The 15270-nt window shown below is 40.8% G+C and overlaps 1 protein-coding gene across 1 annotated transcript; it reads right to left on the reverse strand.

Moving 5' to 3' along the window:
- Positions 1 to 2263: 2263 nt before the first annotated feature.
- LOC145067472 (uncharacterized) lies at positions 2264 to 13848 on the reverse strand. The gene is made up of 8 exons (XM_079014606.1): positions 13672 to 13848; positions 12742 to 13534; positions 12477 to 12580; positions 12344 to 12419; positions 11745 to 11958; positions 11113 to 11478; positions 10543 to 10830; positions 2264 to 2288 (listed from the first exon to the last, which is right to left on the reverse strand). The coding sequence occupies exons 1-8, from the start codon at positions 13846 to 13848 to the stop codon at positions 2264 to 2266; spliced, it is 2043 nt and encodes a 680-aa protein (XP_078870732.1).
- Positions 13849 to 15270: the final 1422 nt, after the last annotated feature.

A 15270-nucleotide genomic window follows, 5' to 3' on the forward strand; every position in this document is an offset into this window, starting at 1 on the left:
TGATGTGATAAGATTAAGGGGTCGTTTGATAGTTACTAACTGGGTAAGAGATGACTGGATTAGAAGCTGACTGAGTTAGAAGTTCTAACTGAGTTAATTTCTAACTGAAACTTGTTTGATTTTGCATCTACTGACTGTACAAAATGACTATATTACACTCAAACAATATTTTCTATAATAAATATTTTATGACTTACCATTTAATTTATAACATTACATCTTTTTACCATGTTTTAATAAACATAGGTAAATTACACTGTTAAATAAATTAAAAAACATATTGTCATACAATGAAACTTAAACCAAATTCAATAATAAAAAAAAGTCAAACAACAATTTCAGAATCCACAATTACAATTCTCACTGGTTGGCATCTTCTTTTGAAAAAACTCTCGAACTCTAGAATCATAAATTACATTTGCATATCACTATATGAGAACCATAAATTAGACTTGGACATAAGACCAATCTATGGATCCAATTTCTACCCTTTATTTACTGGGCATAAGATCAACATAGAAAAAAAACCAAAACTAAAGATTACAAAAAGGAACCACATAATAGCATTATACAAAATCTATTAGCCACCATTTCCTATTTTCTTGTAGAAGCTTCATCATTATGTTTTGTGATTATGTGTGACACAATTAACAAAGCTGGATCTTCTTCGTTATGCAAGAGGGTTGCACGAACAAACATGTTTTTGTCATCATTCTTTAAGCCTCAATTATTTGATTGGTCTTGCTTTACTTCCTTTTTCACTGTAATAATCAACAACTTTCTTTTCCATCATTCTTTATGTTCACTATAAGAATCAAACAACCAAATATTAGGGATACCTGGACAAGATTCAAGTTTACTAACAAAACCAAAAATCAAAACCAAAAAGAACAAAAAGCGAAACAAAGAAGTTTCAAAGGATTATATGGAAATTCCAACAAGGTTCAAGACTATATGCAAAATTGACTAAAATATACAAAATTAAAATTGGTGAAAATGATTAAGAGAATAAACAATTAAGAACCCAATTCCCATTAGGTATGCAATTGTAATTTGACTAAAACAAAATCCAATTTTTTTTGACGTATGGATGGGTTCTACAACCAATCGTATAATGAAGCTAACCCCAAAGACCGATTGCAAAAGAAATCAAGACAGAGAGAAAAAAGAAATAATATACGCGGTGCAACAAAGAATCATGTTCTTCAAATCGAGGGCTTGATTAAGATGGAAGGATCGTATGAGGAGCCGAACAATAAGAAGAATCATGAAATCCATTAAAATCCACCTTATGAAATCAATTGTAAACCACCATAAGGAATCGATTGAAATCCACCCTTCTTATCGACCCTTCAATCATCGATTTGAGAAGAAGTTGATAGAGTGGCAGGTTTGAGGAGAACAATGAGAGGAGAGGTCGATGGACCAGAAAGGAAGAACGAAGGGCAAATAAGGTCTCTTTCTCGGTCAGCTAAGTTTTTTGCACTTACCGAATCAGCAGATTGGTCAGCTGCTGACCGAGTCGGTTAATTTGAGCCTCTACCAAACGGCCTGACCGGACCGAGTCAGCCAAAATTTGCTGACCGGACCTAGTCAGCTCATTATCAAATGACCCCTAAGTCTATGATATTTGTTGTTATTTTATGACTATGTTATATTAATATGCTAGACGTGGTTTCTAGTTGGAAACCTGACATGGTTGATAATGGGGAGAGTTTGGATCGGGACATTCCACATCTATTGGGCATTTGGGTGAATCGGATAATGAGACCATCCTTGAACATGAAAATATTGAGGATTAATTAATGTACTCCTAATTATAAGAATGATGACAGAGAAGAAGGTGAAATTGGTGATGTTGAAAGTGGAAAAGTCTACACTCTTAAAGGTGAACGTGGTGCGGGTTTTGTAGATTGGAAAGGAAGGTTTGCATTAAATCAAGATGGTTCGACCGTTCGAAGAAGAGACATAATCTAAAGAAACTGAATCAACACAAAATCTTCCCAATATCATCATTTCATTCACTATGAAACATATAGTTTACATAAACAAATACATCTCAAACCTCACTACAGAATCACTCACTCTCACTTTCCTAATCTATTACAGATTACTCAAGAACACGACGTATAAACTGAAACTCTAAACTAAAGTAGAGAGAGAATGAATAGTCACACACAAAAAATATCTACACTCTTATCTACAAATGAGGCTGAGACTAAGCTTCATATACACCGGGTCATAACCCCATCGGGTATGACCACTAACCCGCATGTAAACTCGTTAACCTGCACAAACATAACACAATACACCCCCACAAATATACAAATATACAATACTTACCCAATAATCTATAATTAATGTTTAGGTTTGTAACAAATATAAAAATAACATTTCTCAACATGCCCCCTCAAACCAAACATTAATTTGAGCACACATGTACTTAATCATCCTTTTTAAACACATCAATCATATTAAGCCTACTCACAATATACTCATGCTGAATACTACTAAGAGATTTTGTAAATATATCGACATTTTGATTTGAAGACACAATTTTATCCACTTTTAAAATTCAATTTTCAATTTTTCCCTAACACAATGAAGATCAACTTCAAAATGCTTTGTTTTTTCATGAAAAACAAGATTTAGAGCTAATTTGATTGCAGATTCATTGTAACATCCGGATTTTCAGGTACATTTTTTATTCATTCATTTTTTGAGATTTGGGAGGGACTCGGCGAGTTGATGCTTAGACTCGCCGAGTAGTGTCGTGATTTTCCATCCGGGTTAATGACCGGACTCGGCGAGTCGACTAGTGGACTCGGCGAGTCCACACTGTTTAATGAAACCCTAATTTCCGGGGTTTGAGACCTATTTAAAGGCCCTTATGGCCTTCATTTGCGGCTACCAATTGATAGAGAGAGTCCCCAAAGTGTGTGAGCGTTTTGAGAGAGAAAGGAAACCATTTTTGATCCTTGTGTGGGTGATTTTGCATGAAGAAGGTGACCAAGGCAAGAGGAAACTGAAGAGGGTGCTAATATGTGGATTTCAGAGCTGACTTTTGACTTTGTTGACTTTGAGGATTGGTCAACAACAGAGTCTTCGTGTCAAGAGAGGGTTGAGTCTAGCCTCTAGAGTTGTATTTATGAGAGTATTTTACTTTATGTGATTAGGCGGAGGCTAGACCGTATTTCTACAAAGTCAGAGATTTACCGAGACATCTGAGGTGAGTCTTTTCACTATACTTTACCTTAAGTGGTAAATAAGGTTATGTGACAGAGTATCTTGTATGCTATGTTTGTGATGTGTTGCACTGCATTATTTCTATGTGATTTATGCTGTGTGTATTCCAGAGTTCATAGAGTTAGGACCAGAGGGTCCACAGAGTTAGGGCCAGTGGGCCCACAGAGTTATAGCCTCGAGTGGCTAACATGTGTTATATGTGGTATTTTGGGGAACTCACTAAGCTTTATGCTTACAGTGTTATGTGTTATGTGTTTTAGGTACCACTGATGATCGCGGGAAGGCTCCGACATGATTCGTACACACGCATGAGATTTTATGTATTTTGATCTTGGGAAATGTTTTTGTGAAACAAAGATATGATACAATGAGATTTTGTTAATAAATGTGTTTGGAAAATGTGTTTTGAAAATTAAAAATTTGTTTTAATTTTTACGGTGTTACAAGTTGGTATCAGAGCCTTGGTTTGAGGGATTCAGATGCATCTTCGGGCGTGTCTGAACTCAAACCGAGGATTTGAGAAAAGTTTTATTAACAAAACAATTTTTAAAGAGTAAAAAAGGAGTTTTGAGACAAATAGAGAGGATCCGTGTGTACGATCAGCCAACGCCCGAACGATGATTTCCCAAAATACCCTTGTAATAAGTGTTACGAGATATATTATGTTATGTTATATGATGAGCTATATTATGCATGCTAGAGTAGACTATGTATCCTTATTAGGACTAGAGTGGCCTGATATATGATGCCTTAGTCTAGGAGTTTTGCTGCTAGGGATGCTTGAGAGTGTTTAGATAGCAGCAAGGAGCTTATAAGAGATCAGCTAGTGAGTAGCATATGATTTAAGAGAGTAGAGTGCTTGGAATTTAGGACTCTGGGAGGAGGACTTGGGATGAATGCTGAGGCTGTGTGGTCGGTAGTATTGGGCTCGTACTACCGAAGGCACCGGGTCAGTGCGCAATCCAAGTAAGAATCCTTAGGGTACCAGACACCAAGTAGGATTGGGATATCGAGTGTGTGTACACCCGAGCGAGTCTCTGATATCTTGTGTTGTATTTCAGAGATGCATCATGGTGGGGACGCGCCACAGACCAGGGACTAGTGGGGGGGGGGGTGTGAGCGACGAGGAGCTCCGCCAGATGATTCATGATGAGGTGGCTGCTGCCATCCGCGCTGAGATTCCAGAGATGTTCGGGTCTATCAAGACCACCCTGATAGAGACATTTGACGAGAGATACGCTGCTCTTTCTGATGCTGCGGTTAGACCCCAGGGTGGTGATGCGTTGCTGTTCCGGGAGTTCAGCAACACAAAACCACCAGAGTTTAATGGGACCCAGGACCCGATTGCAGCGATGAGGTGGATTTCAGACATCGAGGGGTGTTTCTTCACCTGCTCATCTCCAGAGCATTTGAGAGTCCGGTTCGCGTTGAACCAGCTTCGCTTGGGAACGAAGGACCGGTGGAAGTTTGTGACGGCGCATTATTCGCCTGTTGAGCTTACTGCAGTGACTTGGGAGAGGTTCACTGCTATGTTCCGAGATGAGTACGTTCCCCAGGTGAAGAGGGAGCGTTTGGCCCAGGAGTTTATGACCCTCAAGCAGGGTACTGAGTTTGTCACAGTGATTACGAGGATGTTCCATGCGCGGGCGATGTTCTGCCCATAGCACGTGTCCTCCGAGCAGGCACCTATGAGTCGATATCTGAGCATTTTGAGGGGGGATATACGGGAGTTCGTGGCGAACTCGACATACTGGACATTTGCTGAGCTTCAGGCAAATGCCCGAAAGAGGGAGATAGAGCTGGAGACCCAGGCTAGGGAGGAGGCTAAGTCTCAGGGGAGGGATCGACGACCGGCGCAGTTTCAGCCGGCAGCCAAGCAGGCCAAGCCCGCTGATTCGAGATCTGGGAGTCAGAAGGACCGCACTTGTGGTAAGTAAGGCAAGAGCCACGATGGGGTGTGCAGAGCGGGGTCTAGCTACAAATGTGGCAAGGAGGGGCATATGGCCAAGGATTGCCCCAAGGGGTTTGCAGTATGCTGTCACTGCAACCAGACCGGACATCGCAAGGCAGAGTCTCCACAGTTGTGAGGGACAGCCCAGGGAGCATCTTAGGGATTTTCCCCTGCTGCTATCAGAGCTACTGAGAGCCGGCCAGTGAAGGCCGAGGTACCGAAGGCACGAGGGAGAGCGTGCCTTTCAGTTGACTGCGGAGGAGGTCCGTGCGACGCTCGATTTCGTGGCTGGTATGTATCCTTTCTTGTATTTATTCTGATGCTTGGGATATTTTGTTTATTTTATGTTATGCGTAGGTACTTTTCTTGTGACTTCTGTACCTGCCTTGGTGTTATTTGACTCGGGTGTGAGTTGGTCTTTTGTATCTTTGGCTTTTAGTCAGCACATCAGTATTATCCAAGAGGCGTTGAGTCAACCTCTGAGCGTTCCCATAGCTGACGATAGGACAGTGTATGCCACCGAAGTGATCCGAGGGTGTGTACTCGAGATTTTCGGTGTTGAGTTTCCGATTGATTTAGTTCCTATTGCGATGAGAGATGTCTGTGTCATCGTGGGCATGGACTGGTTGAGCAAAGTTGGAGCGGTCATCGACTACGAGAGACAGCTGGTGACTATACGAGACCCCATTGGGAGAGTTCTTACGGTGTACGGTGAGGGTACACGATCCGGGTCAGCATTTTGTTTGGCCGCTAGAGCGAGACAGAGTCTATAGAAGGGCTGTAGTGGGTTTGTGGCGTATGTGATGGATACGAGGGTTGATTCAAGGAGGCCGAGGACAGTTGATGAGGTCCCAATAGTGCGGGAGCTCCCGGATGTTTTCCCGGAGGAGTTGTCGGGCGTGCCTCTTGAGAGGCAGGTAGAGTTTCGTATCGATTTGGTTTCGGGGGTAGCACCTATCGCCAAGGCACCCTATTTCCTTGCACCTCCAGAGATGCAGGAGTTATCCTCGCAGCTTCAGGAGCTGCTGGGGAAGGGTTTTATTTGGCCGAGCAGTTCTCCGTGGGGGGGGGGGGCTATCCTCTTTGTCAAGAAAAAGGATGGTTCACATCGGATGTGCATTGATTAATGGGAGTTGAACAAGTTGACGGTCAAGAACCGTTACCCGTCGACGATTTGTTCGATCAATTGTAGGGAGCATCTTGGTTCTCCAAGATTGACTTGAGGTCTGGATATCATCAGATGAGGGTGCGAGATGAGGATATCCATAAGTCAGCATTCAGGACTCGTTACGGGCATTACGAGTTCGTGGTGATGCCTTCCGGGCTCACCAATGCACCGGCGGCGTTCATGGATCTCATGAACAGAGTGTGCAGGCCGATGTTGTTCCGCTCGGTGATCGTGTTCATCAATGATATTTTGGTGTATTCGAAATCCAGAGAGCAGCATGAGGAGCACTTGAGGGAGATCCTTGGAGTTCTGAGATCGGAGAGGCTTTACGCCAAATTCTCCAAGTGTGATTTCTGGTTACGAGAGGTCCAGTTCCTTGGGCACCTCGTTAACCATAATGAGATATTGGTCGATCTGGCCAAGATCGAGGCAGTAATGAGTTGGGAGGTGCCAAGATCCCCCACCGAGATCAGGAGTTTCCTAAGGTTGGTTGGCTATTATAGGAGATTCATCAGGAATTTCTCCAAGATCGTCGTGCCACTCACCAAGTTGACCCGGAAGGGTGTTGCTTTTTCTTGAGGCCCAGAGCAGCAGGCCTCCTTCGAGACACTTCGCCAGAGAGTATGTGACGCCCCAGTGTTAGCCCTTCCAGAGGGGATGGAGGAATTCGTAGTGTATTGTGATGCGTCGATATCGGGGTTGGGAGTGGTGCTTATGTAGAGGGGTCATGTGATAGCATACGCATCGAGGTAGCTGAAGCCTCATGAGATGAGGTATCCTACCCACGATCTGGAGTTGGGGGCAGTGGTGTTCGCCCTCAAGATCTGGCATCACTATCTGTATGGGGTTCGGTGTACCATATACACGGACCATAGGCGCCTGAAGTATTTGATGGATCAGCCCAACCTGAATATGAGCCAGAGGAGATGGTTGGATGTGGTGAAGGATTACAATTATGAGATCATGTACCACCCGGACAAGGCTAACGTTATAGCCGATGCCCTGAGTCGTAGGGCGGAGGGCGCCCCGATACGGGATGTTTGTATGAGGCTGCAGTGATGACCCCGGTATTTAACGGCATTCGAGGGGCCTAGGATGAGGCCGTGAGACTAGAGAACCGTAAGAGGGAGCGGGTTATCGGGCATGTATCGGAGTTCGTCACCGATAGCCGAGGGCTTATGACCTTTCAGGGACGGATTTGGGTGTCGTTTGTGGGCGGAACGCGCACCATCCTGATGGAGGAGGTGCATAGATCGAAGTTTTCGATCCATCCAGGGGCCACTAAGATGTATTTGGACCTGAAGAAAGAGTATTAGTGGCCCTGTATGAAGAGAGATGTTGCATGGTTCGTTGAGAGGTGTTTGACCTGTCGCAGGGTTAAGGTCGAGCACCGGAGGCTGCATGGTAAGTTGCAGCCGTTGGAGGTTCCCGAGTGGATGTGGGAATAGCTTACCATGGATTTTATCACCAAATTGCCGAGGACTGCTAGGGGCGTCGATGCAATTTGGGTGATTGTGGACAGGTTGACGAAGAGCGCTTATTTCCTTGCTATCAGTGACAGCTCTTCCGCTGAGAGGTTGGCAGAGTTGTACGTGAAGGAGGTGGTATCACGGCATGGGGTGCCTGCCAATTTCGATTGTCTCAGATCGAGATGTGCGTTTCACTTCTAGGTTCTGGAAGAAGTTTCATGAGGAGTTGGGTATGAGGCTGCATTTTAGCACCGCATACCACCCACAGACCGACGGGCAGAGCGAGCGGACGATTTAGACACTCGAGGACATGCTTCGGGCATGTGTACTGGACTTCGGAGGGAGTTGGGACACATTTTTGCCTCTGGCTGAGTTTTCATATAACAACATCCATCATTCGAGCATTGGTATGCCACCCTTTGAGCTGTTGTATGAGAGTAGGTGTCAGACTCCCATTTGCTGGGGTGAGGTCGGTCAGCGTGTGATGGGTAGTACAGAGATAGTACTTCAGACGACTGAGCAGATTCAGCAGGTCCGACAGAGCTTACTGACGGCTCAAAGTCGTCAGAAGAGCTACGCAGACAGGCGTCGCTCGGAGCTCAAGTTCCAAGTTGGTGACTTCGTACTCCTGAAGGTATCTCCTTGGAAAGGAGTGATCCGATTCAGGAAGAGAGGCAAGTTGGGGCCTCGGTATATTGGTCCTTTCAGGGTGACCACCAGGGTGGGCAGGGTAGCGTACTGCTTGGAGCTACCTGCGGAGTTGAGTCAGATTCACGATACGTTCCACGTGTCTCAGTTGAGAAAGTGCATCGTTGATGAGTCAGCAGTGGTTCCATTAGAGGACATTCAGATGGATTTAAGCCTGAACTATGTTGAGAGGTCGATCGCGATTCGGGATAGAAGGATCAAGACTTTGAGAAACAAGGAGATGTCATTGGTTCAGGTCCAGTGGCAACATCGGAAGGGCTCCAAGATGACCTGGGAGCCGGAGTTAGAGATGCGCGAGCAGCATCCAAAGTTATTTGTGGAAAGAGACTTCGAGGGCGAAGTCTGATTCTAGTGGGGGAGAATTGTAACATCTGGATTTTTAGGTACATTATTTATTCATTCATTTTTGGAGATTTTGGGAGGGACTCGGTGAGTTGATGCTTAGACTCACCGAGTAGTGTCGCGATTTTCCATCTGGGTTAATGACCGGACTTGGCGAGTCGACTAGTGGACTCGGCGGGTCCACGTTGTTTAATGAAACCCTAATTTCCGGGGTTTGAGACCTATTTAAAGGCCCTTATGGCCTTCATTTACGGCTACCAGTTGATAGAGAGAGTCCCTAGAGTGTGTGAGCGTTTTGAGAGAGAAAGGAAGCCTTTTTTGATCCCTTTGTGGGTGATTTTGCAAGAAGAAGGTGACCAAGGCAAGAGGAAACTGAAGAGGGTGCTAATCTATGGATTTCAGAGCTTAGGGACTTCATTTTGAGGTATACATTCGATTCCCTTTCAGTTTTGGTGTAAGTTTTTAGAGTTAGGGTTTCTAGCCCCTTTTTGAGTAAGATTTGTGAAGCAATTGGTCCCTTCTTGTGTTGAGGCTTCGAATCTAGATCCAAAGAGGTCCAGAGACCGTAACTTCTTGATCTTTTTGGGTGTCATGGAGAGTTATGAGCTTAGGGTGGCATATTGAGGCCATTTCTTCAAATAGAGCCATTGGGTCGTTGCATGGGCATCAAGATCCAAACTTTACGTGCTTATATTGCTTAAGGAGGCCAGATCTATGAGTTAGAGGAACAGATCTGACCTCACGAGCTCATTTGAGCTCGAGCATGGCATGAACTCGCCGAGTACCAAGAGCAGACTCGGCGAGTAGGGTTAGGGTTTCCCCATAGTTCACTCAGTGAGTGCTTGCCGAGTTGGGAAAATGACTCAGTGAGTCAGAAGGAATTAGAGGACTGGAGTTCAAGGCAGAACTCGTCGAGTTCATAATGAGACTCGGCGAGTTCATAATGACAGAGTATCTTGTATGCTATGTTTGTGATGTGTTGCACTGCATTATTTCTATGTGATTTATGATGTGTGTATTCCAGAGTTCACAGAGTTAGGACCAGAGGGTCCACAGAGTTAGGGCCAGTGGGCCCATAGAGTTTTAGCCTCGAGTGGCTAACATGTGTTATATGTGGTATTTTGGGAACTCACTAAGCTTTATGCTTACAGTGTTATGTGTTATGTGTTTTAGGTACCACTGATGATCGCGGGAAGGCGCCGACATGATTCGTACACACGCATGGGATTTTAAGTAATTTGATATTGGGAAATGTTTTTGTGAAACAAAGATATGATACAATGATATTTTGTTAATAAATGTGTGTTGAAAATTAAAAATTTGTTTCTATTTTTACGGTGTTACATTCATTGTCACAAAAAACATTCATAGGTAAGTTTGATTTTATACCCAAATCATAAAGCAACTTTAAAATCCATATTATCTCACAAGTTATACTACTTAAAGCCCTATATTCAGATTTAGTAGAGGAGCGAGAAACAGTACTCTGTTTCTTGCTCTTCGATGAAATAAGAGATCCTCCTAAGTACACTAGATAACCTGATACAAACCTTCGACTAATCAGACATTTAGCCCAGTCTGCATCAACAAAACCAACCGAAGTAAAAGAACTAGACTTTGTCAAATGAATTCCCATACCTGGACTATTTTTCAAATACCTCAGTAGTCTGAATGCAATATTAACATGAGATTTGTATGACTTATGCATGTATTGACTCAACAGTTGAATAGCATAAGAAGTATCAGGTCTAGTCACAGTAAGATATATCAATTTCCTAATAAGTTTCTGATATTCAGTGATATTGACCAAATAACCAGACTTTTCCAATTCATACTCTCTTTTAATGACCAAATTAGGCTCCAGTGGTGTTTTAACAGGTTTACAAGCAAGCATTCCAAATTCATGAAGTAATTCAATACAATACTTTCTTTGACTAAGACAAATCCTATTCTCAGTTTTTAATACCTCAATACCTAAGAAATATTTCAGATCACCTAAGTCCTTGATTAAAAACTAAGACTTAAGCAAACTCTTAACATTATTTAATTCAATTTCATTAGTTATTTCCTAGGTATTATTTCTATAGAGAGCCTCCATTTCTTTATTCATGGTCTTGATCCAATTAGGATCCAAGGCAGCATCACTATAGGATTTTGGTTCAACAGTTTTATTTAGACTAGAAACAAAGCAAAAATTATCCTTATTAAGAGTTAAATAGTTAACAGACCTTTCAATTCCATGTTTATGCTTTCCCTCAAAAACATAGTCAATAAATCTAATTGGCATGTTAACATTCCGACCAGATCTAGTAACCCTAGTTGACAAACTATCAGAAGGACTAGAATTAAGTGAAACATTTTCCTCAGACAATGCAGAGGGACAAGTCTCATCCAGGTTATGGTCTACATTAGTACCATCCAACTGATGGTCACTTCTCAAGCTTTCTATGCTAGTGTTATCTAGAACAAAACTAGAGTCAATTGAGTCATCATAGGAAAGTGGATCATTTGAGTCTACTGTGACAACAGATTTATCTGTCAAAGATGAGGATTTAAGCTTGAAAGGAAACACTGACTCATAAAATTTTACATCCCTAGAAACAAAAACAAAATTGGAATCAATACTAAGCACTTTATAACCCTTTTTATCAGATGAATGACCAAGAAAAATACATTTATCAGCCCTTTCAGAAAACTTATCTAAATTATTTAACTTGGTGGCAAAACATAAAAAACTCTAAGTTTATCAAAAACCGGTGTACTATTATAAACAAGTTCATAGGGAGAAGCACTATATAAAACAGAAGTAGGAGTCCTATTAATCAGGAAAACAGAGGTTAAGACAACATCTCCCCAGTACTTGATTGGTATACCAGATTGAAACATTAATGACCTAGCAACATTTAAAATATGTCTGTGTTTCCTCTCCACAACACCATTCTGTTGTGGAGTATGAACACAAGATGTTTGATGTAAAATTCCTTTGGACTCAATCAATTGTCTCATCCTACTATTTAAAAAGTCAGTACCATTATCAGATCTCACAACCTTGATTTTAATAGAAAACTGATTAACTAATATATTAAAGAAAATAAGAACACAATTATAAACTTCATCTTTAGACTTCAACAGATAAACCCAAGTTGCCCTAGTATAGTCATCCATTATTGTCAAAAAAATATCTAAATCATTCTGCAGTTGTCACTCTATAGGGACCCCAGACATCTAAATGAACTAACTCACCAAGTTTAGAAGTAGTATGTTGACTAATGGGAAAGGGTTCTATGGTCTGTTTAGCTTTATGACAAACATCACATGGTGGAAGATTTTCATTTCCAATTTTTAGTTTGTTCCTTAAGGAACTTAAGGCTTGATCAGAAGGGTGACCAAGTCTATTGTGCCAAGTTAGTTTAGACACATAGCAAACAAAAGAGGAAATAGAAGAACTAGACAGATTACCTGAAGGTACACTATTTATGTAATAGAGATCTCCAGACTCTCTACCATTCCTCACCATCACCTTTGATTGTAAATCCTAAATTTTACAATTATGTTCATTAAAAACAACTTCACAGTTACTGTCTTTGCAAACCTTATGCACAGATAACAAATTAACATTGAAGTTAGGAACAGAAAAAACATCAAATAGAGTCAAAGAACTAGACAAATTCATATTACCAATTTTATCAATTTTAGCTGATGAACCATTAGGATGACTGACAAGTAAATCTAACTTAGACACATCCACAGTGTATGGAGTAGTGACTCAGAAGCAATCATGTGATGATTAGCTCCTGAGTCAACTATCTATTTTTGACCATTAACAGAAGAATTAAAAGCTTTAAACAAACTAGTACCTGCCATATTTACACTAGCAGAAGGTTCCTCATTGACTTGCTTATCACCAATAAGTTGTAAAAGTTTGACATATTGATCCTTAGTGAGTTGATGAAACTCAGAATCCCCAATGGAGGTAGAAAAATTATTTATACCAGTACTTCCAGAAGAAGAAGTAGTAGTTGAGTTTGCAGAATAATTTTTAACAAAATTATTTTGATTATTTGTTTCACTCCTTGACTTTAAATCCTTAGGATATCCAATTAACTTGAAACATTTTTCTATGGTATGACCTTTCACACCATAGTTCTTACATTGAACTATTTGACTCTTATTCTTATTATTATTGTTTCTATTATTAAACCTGGTGTTAAAAGCAGAAGACTGAGATTTAGTCACAGACTGAGATGACTGGAGAGAAGTCAAAGAACCATTTCTTTGAAGTGACTCTTCTCTTGACATAATAGAGAAAGCAGTTTTAACACTAGGTAAAGGGTCCATCAACAAAATATGACTTTTAACTTGACCATATGAATCATCAAGACCAGACAAAAACTGCATAAGTTTCATGAGATTAGAGTGATCCTTCAATTTGATAGAAGCATCACATCTACATTCAGTTAAACCAGTAAGACCATCAAACTCTTTCCATAAGGAATCAAGCTTATTGAAGTAATCAGACAGAGAAATACCATTTTGTTTAAGAGAATTAATTTGATGATGAATGTTAAAAACAATAGACCCATCAGATTTATTGTAAGTTTCAAAAAGATTTTCCCAAATATCCTCTGCAACTTCAGAATAAGCCTGACTCTGATAAATGGAGTCAAAAAGAGAAGATAACAACCAAGAACAAACAACAACATTTTCCCTATCCCATTTAGTTTTTTAGACTCATCTACACTACTTCTTTTAAAAGAACCATCAACAAATCCTAAGTTGTTTCTTGCCTTAAGAGCCCTAGAATTGGAACTTCTCCATAATCTAAAATTTTCATAACCAGTTAACTTGGTTGTAATAATAGAAGTAACAACATTATAAGAAGGATGAATGTAAAGAGGAACATCAAAGTTAATTTGATCATCCTTTCCACTTCCACTAGGTGGATCAGTTGAACCACCCACCATATATGCAAATAGAAACAATCAAGAGCAACAAAAAAACAGTAAGAAAACAAGTCCCTGTACAAATCTTATGTCCAGATGGTCACCACGTATGTCGAGGCCCAAGACAATTTGTACAGAGAGAATAATAGAACAATAAACAATATAACACTTAGCAAAGAACACAATAATTGGGATACACGAGACACCAAGATCTCCCAGAAAAGATATAGAAAAGGATAAAGAATGAGAAAACCTCACAGAGATTATAGAGGAGATAACAAGGAATCGACTCTCTTAGTCCGTTCTCTAATAGGGTTTATCGGTGATGAAATCCGACCCCTAGAGAGTTATTTCAGACAAGAGATTGATCGATCGAAGTTTAGGGTTTCCAACCGAAGAGCAGTATTGCAATCAATAATCACATAGCAGAACCTGCAAGATCACAAACACGCTCGTAGTACCAAGATCTAGAGACAAAAAACAAAATAGATATTCATTTCGAATTAGGGTTTTTCTTCAATAAACCGAACCAAATACCAAGAAGAACACAGTTTATTGTGACATCCCCAAAATCACGGCCAGAAAAGACCGGTTTGTTTATTCTTTGTTTAAAAATCAGAGTAACATTTTAAATAAAAGTGTTGCGGAATTTGTCCCAAAACAAAATATGATAAAGATTTATCAAAAGCATTTCCATAGAAATGTATTTCATTAAAATACTTGGGATGTCATGTTCGTACAGATCAAAAGCATAAACAGTACAATATAAGCCTTAATACATTATTTCATATCTACAGGCCTATATCCGTAATCCCTCGTCCAAACATCATAACTATGCTCAAGCGCCACTACTTGTAATGCATAAAACTGAGTGGGTTAGGCTTGGGAGCCTGGTGAGCACATAGGGTTTTCAACCCACAATAAATAAGTTTATTAACTTCATTAAATTAAACAAACCCGATTACCCGTTCCCGTTATCCTCACATTACGTCCCTAAGCATCTATCATAAGGGACCTATCCTAAGGATTATCATCGGGACGGACACTACTGCTAAGGGGATTCCTCAGCAATAAATGTCCTTAAGGCAACCATGTGGGGGATGGAGTACATCTGGTGAGCACACAGTTCAAATAAACACACAGTTCGAATAAACACCTACAGGTTGCGAGCCTGCTAGTGTTCCACTGGACTGTCTAGAATAGTCTGTGGTCGTCATCTATACTCTGCTAGATGACTGGATCATCAGTAACATCTATAACGAGGCCTCTCATCGTTTTATCTTGTCACACAACAACTATTACATCTACCCATGTTTTACCCAACACATTTTGTAGATATAAAATACATATACAGTTTAAATCATTGAAAACATGTATAAAACGTTCATCCAGCATAGATAGCAAGTATTCAGATAATATGCACACATAGCACATAATTTATAT

Source organism: Lactuca serriola, chromosome 8 (assembly GCF_051521515.1).
Source record: "Lactuca serriola cultivar US96UC23 chromosome 8, Lser_US96UC23_V15, whole genome shotgun sequence".
Taxonomy (NCBI): domain Eukaryota; kingdom Viridiplantae; phylum Streptophyta; class Magnoliopsida; order Asterales; family Asteraceae; genus Lactuca; species Lactuca serriola.